Here is a 13,596-nt window from a genome sequence, read left to right on the forward strand (position 1 = left end):
GGTGGGGTGGGGTGGGGGGGTCTGGTTTCTGGTGTGAACAGTTAATATTCTCCCCCCATGTCATGTCTGCCCTGATGTGAATATTTACAGGCCAGTAACTCAGAGGAGGGGGGAGTCACTGTCCTACAGCCCTGTCCTAAGAAGAAGCATTCAGGCTGCTTGGGGAGACCAGACTCACCCCCATGCACTCTCAGAGGACAGCCCAGGCCAGGAAGAGGGCAAGGGCTGCAGCCAGGGCTTAGCCTCCCAGCCCAGAGGAGGGAGGTCAATGTGGATGGGCTATCAGAGAAGAGGTCCTGGAGCAGGTGGTGTCGTGAGGAGAGCCTGAGGTGATTCTGCCATCATACAGGGCAGGGGAAGTGTTTAGGAATATCTGAGCTAGCGAGTGGTGGGAGGTGCATGTGGGGACTAGAAGGAGAGAGGGAGGATGCAGATGGCAGTGAGGTCAGCGTGGTCCCAGCTAGGGCGAGGAGGCCTGTCCCAGGGCAGTGGCACAGTGGCCATGGTATTTGGTAGGGGTGGGGGGTTGTGGTCAGTGTCAGAGGAAAGGATATTAGGAGGAACCAGTTTGGAAAGAGAAGTTCACAGTTTGTTTCCATTAATTCTCAGGAGCCAGCAGAACTTAGAGAGAAATATACCTGGTAAACAGAAGCTGATGAACTTAGGACAAGATGGAGTAGGGAAGCCCTGGAGCTTGAGGGAAGCTGACAGGACAGGGAAAACTGGCCCAGGAAGAGTGGTCAGCTGGAAGAAGCGGTCCCAGCCTGAGAAGGAGTTGGGTGGCTGTGGTGCAGACGGAAAAGATGTCCTGAAGAGTAGCTGTGGTCTTCGAATCAAATCAGGTCCAGACACGCCCCCCGCCACACACACACCCTGCATGTTGGAGCTGTGCAAGGGAGACCCCCTGCTCTTCCCCAGACAGAGGTGGGTCCCCCGCAGAGAGCTGGGGCCTGACTGCCTAGGCCTGAGGGGTATGGCTGGGCCTGAGCCTGGAGCATCCTCAGGCCACCCCCAACCCGCCCCTCCCCCGCCCCTTTCCCTGGCATCAGCGGAAACCTCACGGCCAGAGCTCGGCTGGTCTCAGCCACAGCAGGGCGTGGGCCCTGGGCCGCTGAAGGAAGGGCAGGGCCAGAGCCAGGTGCAGGCAGCCGAGAACAAGAGAGAAAAGGGATCCTATCCTGCCCGCCCACCAGAGCCACCTGCGGGGCCCAGAGACAAAGGACACTCTTGGCCAGTTTACTTTGGAACCTGAGGCTGCCTGGCTGACGGGGAACAGGGAACTTCATCTGGAATCTGGTTTCAGAAACCACTCAACTCCAAGTATGAATGCACTGCTGGGGCCAGCTGGGACAAGACCCATCCTAAGACCTCATCATCACGGCCTCTTTATTAACATATTAAATAATAAGATCCAGCAGCTGGTCTAATAAGCATAGTAATTTTGAAGTAGCGATGAGCATTAGTGATATTCTAGCTACCTGCCATACCCGTAATGGGACAGGGAAATATCTGCAGTTCCTATTGGTCACGGGCACTACAAACACTTCTGTTTTGCTCTCTGCGTTTATAACGGAAGGAAATGCTAAACTGAGTTAGAGGTTAATGAGAATGTGATTCCTCCCTGAATCCTTTCCCCATCCCTCCAAGAGGTCTGTCAGGAGCCCCTGGACTGCACAGACAAGCGAAGCTAATCTGTGCTGTTAGCAGTCAGGGGAGTCCTTATCCTTGGTGAGGGAGGATAGCTAATTAGTCATGGAGGAGAACCCCAATCTGAGGGGCTGGGAGCCATTTATTTCTTGACTAGGACACTGGTTACCAGGTGTGTTCAGTTTGTGGACCAATCTGCATGAAGTTGATTTCAATACGACTTGTAAAAACACCCTTACTCGAACAGATGTATAAGCAGGTGCGAGCTTGCACAAATACACTCGTACACACATGCGCGTGCGCACACACAGACACACACATACACACACTGGTTATGTGCCGGTGAACCCCCACAGGTCCATGGTGTACACACATCTCCAGAACCTTTGCAGGCATGTGGACACAGACAGATACAGTGAGACATAGAGACACTATTTTTAGGAAATAATTCCAAGCAAAAAAAAGGAGGCTTCCTGATTGTTCAAGGGACTAGTGATTGTTCAGTGGAGAGGACAGCCCTAGAGGGGCTGCCGTCATCCAGGCTGGCTTTTTTAATAAAAAGAATAATGAATTTATTGTTTTCGTAAGAATAATACAAGATCATCATAAATAATTCAAGCGCTGAAGAAAAATACAAAGAAAAAAGTTTAAAATTACTCAATTTCCAACAGCTAAGGGAAAAAATCATCATTCACATTTGGTGACGAGTATTATAGACGCCTTTCTTTGTTCGCTCAAAGATGGAAAGTAGACAGGGACGTGCTTTTATAAAATGAGAACCCACTCCCTCACCTGCTATTTTTAACAAAGATGTTCATTTAACTTTACTTGAATGAAATGGAAGAACAAGACGCTGAAGGATGGTGTAGGTCCTGGGACCTCCCGCCTCCTGCCTGTCCTCTGTCCTCACAATTCCTGGCTGCACCTCCCCCAGGACCAGAGGTGCCCTTTTGAGGACTGCCTTTGTTGTGTTTACTCACTGTTTACCTGTCAGCTGGCCAGGTGCCTAATTTACAGCAATCCGCAGTGGTTGGAGCCAGGCCCTTTGAGAGCTGTGTGCTGGGGGCTGTGCGGCAACAGCTCATTGGGGTCATTGGTAACATGTTTTTGCGAGAGTAAGATCAAGGCCAAGCTGGCCCTCAGTTGATGGAAAGGGATTCTGTCCTGGCAGAGGTATCTAACAGGTGTCCACCCTTTCCTCTTGAGCTGGTGCCCAGCCATTCCCGGGTTTGACGTAATTAGTGACACTGCCTCCCGGTGGTGTCCCAGTCAGGGGCTGTGCCTACCACATCCTGTTATGATGGGGCAGTGGGGAGCACATTGTTCGGCCTCTGTGTCATGGGGCAGAGCATGTTCACACCAGGTCCTGGATTGTTTGAGGCCACCCGGGGCCACATTCTCCCGGTCTGGCGTCACGCTCATGTGCCAGCTGGATGTCCTAGTGGCTGAGTGGTCCCCACCTTCCGGTCCTGCTGTCACTTGGGATCAGCCCTCGTTTGTTCAGACTTGGGAGGAGGGGAGCGAGCGGGAGTGTAAGGTGCCCGAGATGCTCCATCAGCGTTTCCTGTCTTTGGAAAGATGCCCCACCTTCCGGATTTCATCGAGATGCTCTCGGCAGAGCTCTGCTGCAGCTGTGTATGCCAGGGCACCAACATCTGGATGACAACTCCAAAGTTGTTACCCATCTGTTTTCAAAAACCCACAGAACTTTCCTGGGTCTCATTGGGCCGACACAGGTGCCCCATCTGTTGCCAAGTGTTGGCACCTCCAGGCCCTAAGTGAAGTCTGGGCCCCCTCTTCCATGCAGGCGCATGGTGCTATGGGGACACCAGACAGTGTCCCCCACCCTCTGGCCCCACCACCCTGACAAGGAGCTGCCTCGAAAAAAAAGCCTGGACTGTGAGTATTGCCCAGGAGACCTGCGATTACCCTCCACAGAGCCCCAGGGCTTCCTATAGAAGGGACAAGCGTGGGGCAGCACTGGGCACCTTCTAACACCCTTGCCTGCTACCCGCGTATTCTCCATCACCCAGTCTGTCATTCGTTTGTTCAGGAAGAGCCCTGCCACAGAGTTGAATTAAAAAAGATAACAGGCCCCGTCTCTGCCCCATACAGTGTCCCTCTCAGTCCAGAGTATGTCAGCACGATTGTAACAAGTGTCTCAAAGTGGGCTTGGTTAAGGAACCAACAGGTGTGTTTCTTGCTGTGTCGAGTGAGGTAGGATGAGGGGCTTCAAGGACACAATCCCTCTTGCCCACTTGCGTTCGGACATGACTGTTGGGATGGGAAAAGGAGGAGCAACCCTCCTGCAGGTCCCCATGCATCCCCCACGGCCTGGAGGGCTCTGGGCTTTCCTCAGGCGAGTGTCCCCGCCAGGTATGCCTGTGGAGATGGGGAGAACCGGTGGTCCGGGAGCATCTTTGCAAACTATGCCTTTCCCTCCACCAGCACAGCCACCCCCGGTAGGTGGCGGCTTTCCAGCCCTGGGCGTAGCATCAGGCCTGGTGTCTGTGTCTTCCAGCTTCCCCACAGGCAGCGTGAGGACAGCCTGTGCCCCAGAAGCAGGATGAGAAGATGGCAGACTTCCTGTTACCTCGGGGCACCAGCAGCTTCCGCAGGTTCACCCGGGAGTCCCTGGCGGCCATCGAGAAGCGCATGGCGGAGAAGCAAGCCCGAGGCTTGGCCACCTCACAGGAGAGCCGTGACGGGCTGCCCGAGGAGGAGGCTCCCCGGCCCCAGCTGGACCTGCAGGCCTCCAAAAAGCTGCCAGATCTCTATGGCAACCCACCCCGAGAGCTCCTCGGGGAGCCCCTGGAGGACCTGGACCCCTACTACAGCACCCAGAAGGTGACTGTCACCCACCTCTCACACATGCTTCCATGTGGCTCCTTTGTCGATGCAGCAGTTGGGGAGAAGGCCTTGCCTCCATATTGAGCTCTGCTTGGGCCTGACTCTCCTGGGCTTTGGGAGAGTGAGTCATTGGTGATCTATATTCCAAGCACCTTAATTTTGGAATTCCAGAATAAAAGGCCAGAAATATGCATCCTGAGACGGTTTGGTGTTATGAAAGGGAAGGAGGGCAGCCACAGCTGAGCCCTCGCCTCCTTGCCGAGCGCCTGCTCAGGGAATCGTCTGGGCTTAGACTTCACCTTCGCAGGTCTCCACGCCATCCTCACAGACTGTGTGCATGGCAGTCGGGCCCTGAGTCCTGTCCTGAGTCGAGTGTGGGCCCCAGAGCACAGAGTGTGATCCCCTCTCCCACCTAGGGACAGCAGCCAGCCCCCACGCCCCGCCCCCGAGAATTTCCTGGGCATTGGCTGTGTCAGGGTGGCCCAGGCTGGGGGCCACAGCGGCGGCTCCCTGGGCCTTGGAGGCTGGCAGTGGAACTACAAGGGCCAGTGGGAAATCTGAGAGGGATGGGGAGCGAGTTGTTCTGCCATTGTCTCTCCATTGTGAGTGTAGGGAGAGAAGTGGCTTTTGCCCACTAGTCCAGGTGACTCAGGCTTCCTCCCAGCATGGATTTCTATTCAGAAGGTAAATTCTCCAGTCTGGGTCCTCTGTCCTGGCCTCACCTCTCAGGACTGACGGTAGGCACATGGGGCTCCTGCAGAGGCCTGGTCCCGAACCTGGCTGCCCACACTTTGGAGGAAAGTGGGTTTGGACTTGGGGGAGGCCTTCCTCCAGAAGGCCAAGTACCAAGGATGGTGGCCGCTTACCTTACTGTGGTCAGGGCCAGGACTGAGAAAGCACTGGAGGGCAGACGGAGTCTGCGTTCACAGGGCAAGGGTGAGTCCATGGCAAGTGCAAGGGGTGTGTGCCTGTGTCACCGAGTGCCTGAGTGTGTGTGTAACTGTGCTTGACTCTGCGTTTAGGAGACCAAGAGCCTGAGGGTGGGTGTGTTTCGCGATTGTCTCCATGCGCCCATGCACCTGTCAGTGGGTGTGGGTGTGAGTGGGTGAAGGGGAAGCCCACCCAGTCCATATGCACAAGTGGGGGAGGAGACCAGAAACCTGGTCCTGCTTCTCCCTGATTCGGATGATTCAGGTGGGGCCACAGTTGGGGTCAGAATGAGGCTGGAAGTTGGGATCAGTCAGAGTGGGTGGGCCGAGGTCTGGTTGGTCAGAGCTGGAAGAATCGGTGTTGGGGTTAAGGCCACAGCTGGTGGGGAGTCAAAGTGGTGAGTGGGTTGTAGTTAGCTGGGACAGGCAGGAGTCACGGCAGGGGGACCCCGTGGAGGGTGGGGTCAGGGCTGGGCTGAGCTTTCGGGGAGTGCTGGCAGTTGAGCCTGGAAGGAGTCGGGGACATTCTCTTCTGTTCTTGTGACTGGGAATACTTGAACCGTGGCCCAAGTATGATTCTGGTCTCTAACCTTCTGCCTCTCCTTTCTGACCCCTGGCCACACTGCCAGGAGCCCCATGGAGTGACACAGGCACCAAGCAGAACTTTCAGACCTGATATAGCTGGTCAACTTGTCTCCCCAGCCCAGATTAAATAGAATCTTGTCTCATCAGCTCAACCTTCCAGGAAGTGAGACCCCAGAGCTGTGCTATTCCAGCTGTGCCGTCGTACACCTGGGCAGGAGGCACCGCCTGCTGTCCTCAAGGGCGTCCAAACACCCACTTGATGTGCACGTGGCTCAGCCTCTAGCACTCATTGTCCCCTCCATGCTCCATCATGCTGTGAAGACAGTGTCTTCCGGAAGCTTAAGGAGGGGTCCACCTTGGGCTGTGCACTGGGGCTGACATCTGTCCTAGACTCCAGGAGACAGGGTCCTAGGAACATCGCTCTCTGCTGGGCTGGGGTCTGCCTTTTCCTCACCCCTAGTCTTCCCTGCAGGCCCAGCTCCCTCATTAGCCCCTCACTCCCCCATGGGCCCTGTGGGGAAGCCACGCAGGGCAGGGAGGGATCAAAAGGGAGAAGAGGAAAGAGGGGGCATCAGCTGGGTCCTGGCCTCTACTGTGACGGCAGCTCAGCTAGGATCATGTGAGGCCCCTTCCTGTTGGGATTGTAATTTTGAAGGTAAACTAAATCCAACCTACATTCCCCTAAACTTGACCTCATCCCACCCCAGCCATGGGTGACCCAATGAGGGCCCACTGACCTGCCGAATATGCTGGCTGCCTGCAGGCCTCCCCTACTATCCCTCAGTCCCTCAGTTCCTCTCTTCCTCCCACCCCACCCCTCGGCCAGGGTTTTTGGGTTCTGAGCCAACAGCTGCCCCCAAAACCCATCTCCACAATGGCCTAGGGGTTGCCGCCCCCAACCTAAAGCAGCTCTCTGTCCACAGACCTTCATCGTGCTGAATAAAGGCAAGACCATCTTCCGGTTCAGTGCCACCAACGCCTTGTATGTCCTCAGTCCCTTCCACCCCGTCCGGAGAGCGGCTGTGAAGATTCTGGTTCATTCATATCCTTTGCAGTCAGTCTCTGCTGTGTGTACCCTCTGGGCCCCACACGGGGGTGGCAGGGTATTTAGGGCCAAGAGAGGTGCCGATTACTGGCGGGTCCTTGGACAGGCAGCGCAGTCATCACCGAGTTGCTAGTTGGAACCATAGACTCTCAAACTCCACCCAGACCTGTCTGTCAAGTCAGCACCTGCATGTTAGCAAGGTCCCAGGGGATTCTTGGGCACACAAAAGCTTGGGAAGCCCTACTCTGGTTCTTCAGAAGAGAAATGTCCGAGAAGCTAAGCTACTGAGGAGCCCGGAAGACGTGAGGTTTGTCGGTATCCCCTGGCTCTGACATGGGCTCCAGGTGTCCCTTCTCACTGCACCCTCTCGGCCCTATAGCTCTCCCCCGACAGACACACACACACACACACACACACACACACACACACACACACACACACACACACACACTTGCAGGAGGACCTCAAAGCGGAGGGGAGGGTCGCTGGGGCTCAGCCAGGGAGAAAGCACTTCCCAAGAAAGAGGCCTCCAGTTCATTCGCACGTGGGCATCGTTTGGGGGAGGCAAAACTTGCTTTTGATTAGGTGTTGACAAAATGTTTGCAGTTTCAGAGTATCTCAAAGAACTCTGGTTAGCATTCAATTATATAAACCACAGCCTAAAAAAGCTGCCGGCTGTGGAGGAGAGCGATTGGAGCACTGCAGTGTAATGAGAGAGGTGCACTGGTCTTTGGGCCTTGGGGGTTCCCCATTCAGACCACCTATGGGACTGGGTACCAGCACCTAATGGTGGCTGTTCTCCAGACTTCAGAGACGGAGCATCTCAGGAAGGCAGGTCCTGGCTGCAGTCACAGGCGTCTGCAATGGCCTATGACTGGCAGCTGGCTCTGCTGTTAGTGGAATCCATGCTGCTGGGCTCAGCGGTATGATTAGTTGTGAGTGTGGTGGGCTGGCCCGATGGGACTCCCCAAGGTCACCCTCAATTCCCCACTCTATATGGCCAAGGCAAAGACCTCACCCATTAACCTCCAGGCGGGCAGGAGGCTTCAGGAAAACAGCTGCTCAGTGAGGGACTAAGTAACCAAGACGGATGCTGACAGCTCAGGGACTCTCCTGTCCAGGCTGCTCCTTCCTGGCCCCACTTTCTGCCCACCTGGGCTCCATGCCTGATCCTCACTCTGGGGGCTAATTGGAGGGGCTGAGCGTGGAATTCGTCCTCTGCATGCAGACGCTCTCTCCCCTCCTCCAGCTCGCTCCTGCCTTTCTCATGGGGTTGCTGCGACGTGTGCATATCCAGGGAAAATTCCACTTGCAGGCCACGGCAGTATCATCAGCAGGGTGGTCTCTAGGGTGGGCAGTTACTGTGGGGAGGGGCCGTACCCAGGGAGCAGCCTCCCATTCACAGCTATATCTTACTTCGTGAGGCAAGAGTGGTTCTAGGTTTAATTTTGAGCCATACTGCCACTGTTCCTGAGCTCCCTGTGGATGCCAAGGACTTTGCCTGGCATCCCAGGGGTGTCGAGCTGAATAAGACCCTGTCTCTGTCCCCTTGGGAATTTTACAGTTCCTTGAGAGTGATAAGACAGCTACAGGAATACATGTCATTCCTGCCGGCCTGTGGGCACAGCCCGGGGAGAACAATGAGGCAGGAGGGGGAAAGGCCAGCCTTCTTTCTTGCTCTGAGCCTGGCTTCATCCTCACTCCAAGGGTGTGGCCTCCGTGAAAGCATGCTCCTGCTCCCCTCTGGGGCTTCTCCTCCAGGTATCTAACCAACCTCGCACTGTTTGGCAGCCTTGGCAGCCCTCAGGGATGCAGCAGCAGCCCTAAGGTTTCTGCATAGGCCTGGGCAGGGCGTGGGGCAGATTAAACCAGGGAGGCAGGTGAGCCAGGGAGGCGGCGGGGCACTGGAGTTCCCCAGCCTGGCCAGACGGTCCACTGAGCAGTGGCTCTGAGGCTGTGAGGTTCCGGTTCCACCCAGCAGAACCAGGCCTAAGGGCCCTGAGCCAGCCTGTGTCCCCCAGGGCAGCTGCCCCAGGGAAGAGGCTCAGCATCAGTGAGGCCCTGTGCTGGGCTCCTAGCGGCGGCCTGGGGGTGGGAGTGTACTGCTGGGCCTCAACAGCGCCACTTAGCGGGCTCGGGGGGCACTGAGGGAGAGGAAGGGACCTAGATCCGTGGCATTTAGGAGCCCCCCTGTGTGCCCTGAGCCTTGCCATTCAAAGTGTGATACACCCACCAGTAGCGTCAGCAACACAAGGACATGTAGGAATTGCCGAATCTCGGGCGCAACCCCACAGCCTTCGTTTCAGCAAGGTCTCATGAGCGCAGTGCCCGGAGCAATGGTATCCAAATGTCGATCCCTGAGGGCCAATTCAGTCTCACCCGGAAAGTTGTTAAAACTGCAGATCTCGGCCTCTTTTCAGACCTCAGGCTCCAGAGCAAGGCCTAGAAACCTACAGGCTCTCCATGCATTCTTTTAATTAAGATGTCATTCACATGCCACACAAAACTCACTGCTTTAAAGTATATGACTGAGTGGGTTTTAATGTATTTCTAGATTCCAGACCATCACTACTATCTAATTCCAAGCATCACTGCTATCTAATTCCAGACCATTTTCATCACCCGAAAAACAAACCCCAAGCCCGTTAGCAGTCACAGGCATTTCTAAAACACACAGATTTCATGTTTTCCATTGTGAACTTTCTCTCTGCTTACATTTTTTTTTTTATTGTGGTAAAAAAAACATAACATAAAATGTACCATCTTAAGCATTTTTAAGTATACAGTACAGTAGTGTTTCCTATATGGATGTTGTTTTGCAACAGATCTCTAGAACTTTTTCATCTTGCAAAACTAGAATTCTGTACCCATTGTTAGCTTACATCTTTCTATCCATTCAGACACCTAAGTCCCCAGTGTGCAAAGTTCTGTGCCAGGACCCTTGGAAAGGGCAGGAGGGGCAAAGACAAACTTAAGAGGGGTCGGTAATGCAGCCCCTGCACTCAAGAAAGAAATCCTGGTCACTTGCAACAATGCAGGTAGTCACAGTGCCACGGTAGCGATGGCACAATAACTCAGTTTCCCTTTGCTCTGTACCCCACACTGGAATGCATCCCTGAGAAGTTGCCTAAAAGGTAAATATGGGCATGTCGAATTAGTTTTTGTTAAAATCCTGCAGAATGTGTTCCTGCCAGTATTAAATAAAAAGAACCAAACTGAACTCCAAATTTTACTGCAGTCACATTCAGAGAGCCCTCACGTTCACGCCGAGAAGCATTTTGTCTTCCTGGGTGCACAGGATCTGTTCACAAAATCCTCCCACGTTTCTCTAGCAGATTCAAATGGGCAATCAAACCACATGTTTGCGTGTGTGTGCGTCGTGTGTGTGTGTGTGTGTGTGTGTGTGTGTGTGTGTTCATTTTAATAGCACAAATCTATGAAAATACCCCCACAGTTAATTCCCTTTTCTTTGGGAGTTTTTTGACTCTTTGGGATCTAAAGACAGACAGCAAGTTTCAGGCCTTCCCCACGACCCAGGCAGGCAGTCCTTGCTGGCATTTTAATCATGAGGCTAGGAGTGGATGTTTGACATGACAGGATCGAAGATGTTCAGCTGAGCTCAGGTCTGGAGCGCTGGCCTTTGTTTCTGCCCACACATGGGACCAGCTCAGTCATCAGCCCGAAACGACCAGGCATTGCAGACAGGTATGCACTGGCTAGTAATGCACTTGACTCATCTCTCTGGTATTGGCTGTGTACTGGGGCTGCATGGGGTACCTGGGGATGCTTTGGGCAAAGTCATATGGATTAGAGGTTTAGTCTAGGTAGGAAGATCTCTCTCTCTCTCTCTCTCTCTCTCTCTCTCTCTCTCTCTCTCTCACACACACACACACACACACACACACACACACACACATCACACACACCATGAGTGACAGATTAGAGGAAGAGCCGTCTTCAAGGCCAAGAGAGCCAGGCAGTGTTTTGAGCAGTCAAGTGGCAGAGACTAGAGTCTGCTTTACACCAACTCATTGCTGTGTCTGGAAAAGCAAAAACCCAGACAGGAAGCTCCTGTCATTTTCCACCTTGGGACCCAGGTCCTGGCCGACAGGATTTCGGGGTCTTTCTACTCTGGTTCTTTCCTAAGTCTTGGTGTTAGAGCCCAGTTCATCTCTGCCTGTGTCCAGCCAAGTCCTCTAGCCCAAGGCAGCCTGTCCACACTCTGCTCTCTGCCGAGGGGCTTTTCTCCATTCTAGGGAGAGCTGTGAGTGGTCCACCCACAGCCAGGAGAGGCTTGGCTCCACACAGAGAGGTCTCCCCAGTCCTCAGCCCTCCGTACTTCACTATGACCAGTTAGGCTGACTGCTGGAGGAACCCTGGCCAGCCTTCAGTGCCTACCTACATGCTTCCCCCAGGAAGCCCACACAGAGGCAGGTCTGGTTTGCCAGAGCATCCCATCTCAGAGCAGTTCAGTGGCTCTGGTGCCTCCCTGTCTCCCACACAGGGTCAGGCATACATGGTCGGGTGACAGTCCCTAAAAATGACACATAATCTCACTCCTCCTGAATGGTGGTCTGCTTACACTTTGTGGTGTGAGCCCATCGTGTGTTTTCATGCCGCCCTGTGGGTAGCAGAGGCCAAGTGTGGGATAGCATTCGCCCTTGGCCAGTGAGAGCCCGAAGCAATGTGACTCACATGGGCTCTTCTGTCTGGAGGCAGGAGAATGGACCAGATGACCTTTGATGGCATCGTGCAGAGATGGAGGTACGGCAGCGGGGCTCCGGGTGGAGGGCCGCAGGCAGGCAGCCGGGGCTGAATTGGGCTCTGCCACCAACCGGAGTCATTTTCTGTGGCCGTTGTAACAGCTTACCACAAACTGAGCTTAAAACAATACAAATTTATCATCTTACAGTTTTGGAGGTCAGAAATCCAAAAAGTTCTCACTGGGCTAAAATCAAGATCTTGGCAGGGTTGCATGCCTTTTTGGAGGCTCCAGGGGAGAATCCGTTTTCTAGGCTTTTCCAGTATCTAGAGGCTGCGTGAACTCCTGGCTCGTGGCCTCCTTCACGTTGGAAGCCGGCGACAGCTGATGGAGTCCTTCTCACAGTCATCACTCTGACGCTCACTCTCCTGCCCGCTTCTTTCACTTGTAAGGACCCTGTGATGACACTGGGCCCGACCAGAAAATTCAGGATAACCTCCACATCTTAAGATCCTTAATTTAATCACATCTGCAAAGTCCCTTTTGCCGTATCAATTAACATTCACGGTTTCTAGGGATTAGGGTATGGTTGTCTTTGGGGGGCTGTCACTCTACCTACTAGAGCATCCTTCAACTTCACCTCTTTGTGCCTCTGTCTCCTCATCTATAAAACAGAGACAAAGTCTCTGGCCTCATGGGTTGTCAGGAGAATTAATTCAGTTCATGGATACAGAGAGCGGAGCTTGGCACCCAGGAAGGGCTTCGTAAATGCTTGATCTTAGCATCATTACTTTCATATTTCAGGAAGCATCTGGGATGCTCAGTAGAGGGCTTAGCAGGGGCTCTGTCAGGATGAATAGAGTCAGGCTGAGGGGCTTGTTAACTGCCCGGTGAGGAAAGCCTTGGCACAGAGCCCGAGTATGGAGAGAGAGAGAGAGAGAGAGAGAGAGAGAGAGAGAGAGTGTTTGTGTGTGTAGGGGGTGCGTATAAAGGAGAGAGGAAACTGAGGTGGATATCTGATCCTGCCCTTGAAAGCTGGAGAGAGAGTTAAACCTACCATGGAGACCTTCACACAAGCAGAGGGATGCAGTTCCCAAGCTGAGGAAGGGACCCCAATGCCTGGAGAGGTGGCCCCCTGGCCAGAGAGGAGTCAAGACTTCCTGGGGCCATGGCCCTGAGCTGAGCGGCTCTGGTTTGATTAAGCGGGGTGGAAGGGGAGGCGATCCAAAGCCTGATCCCTTCTCATCTCAGATGAGAAACTGGAGAATTCACTGAAGGCCTAGTTTAGCAAGCTATTATCTGATTTCCTAGATTACCTAGAAGGAGGACTAGAGGTGTAAAGGGCATCCACCTAGATTCCTAGAGAGGCCTCACCTCTCTCCCCAGCTGAGTCATCCCCTTCCTCCCACCCCAGAAGTCAGCACCCCAGCTTAGCCAGATCTCCAATCTGACTGGGTTGGCCTCCCCACCGGGCCTGAGGCTGGGCCAGGCCATGGAAAAGGGTGGAGTTCAATTACTGCAGCTTCTGGGCAGCCTGTGGGAACCTCAGGGCTGAGGATGGGGCGGTGTGGGGAGCCCGGGGGCAGCTGCAGAGATTGAGAAGCCCAGCCTCTCCTCTAAGGCCAGGGAGGGAATTTGTGAGGGCAGCAGAGTATCCCCGTGCAGGTCAGGTCCCTTGGAGGTGCCCTAGTCCCCAGGAGGCCCAGGGTCTGTTCCTCACTCCTCTGTAGGTCTCGCAGAGGGAGGTCGTTGAGGTCAGTCAGGGCCTCATCCAGCCCGAAGCAGCAGCTGGGACTTGTAGCCAAAGAGTCAGGGGTCAGACAAGGCCAGGGGCAGTT

The 13,596-nt window shown here is 54.2% G+C and overlaps 1 protein-coding gene across 6 annotated transcripts in view; it reads left to right on the top strand.

The window, feature by feature from the left end:
- Positions 1-13,596, top strand: part of SCN5A (sodium voltage-gated channel alpha subunit 5) — a 94,769-nt gene that overhangs the window by 11,914 nt on the left and 69,259 nt on the right. For all 6 annotated transcript variants that reach the window (XM_039843275.1, XM_039843274.1, XM_039843277.1 and 3 more), the window contains exons 2-3: positions 4,169-4,494; positions 6,935-7,053. In XM_039843275.1, coding sequence (XP_039699209.1) covers positions 4,222-4,494; positions 6,935-7,053 — 392 coding nt within the window. In that variant the 5' untranslated portion in view covers positions 4,169-4,221. The remainder of the gene's footprint in view (positions 1-4,168; positions 4,495-6,934; positions 7,054-13,596) is intronic.

The sequence above is a fragment of the Pteropus medius genome, unplaced genomic scaffold (genome assembly GCF_902729225.1).
Source record: "Pteropus medius unplaced genomic scaffold, Ma_sr-lr_union100, whole genome shotgun sequence".
NCBI lineage: Eukaryota > Metazoa > Chordata > Mammalia > Chiroptera > Pteropodidae > Pteropus > Pteropus medius.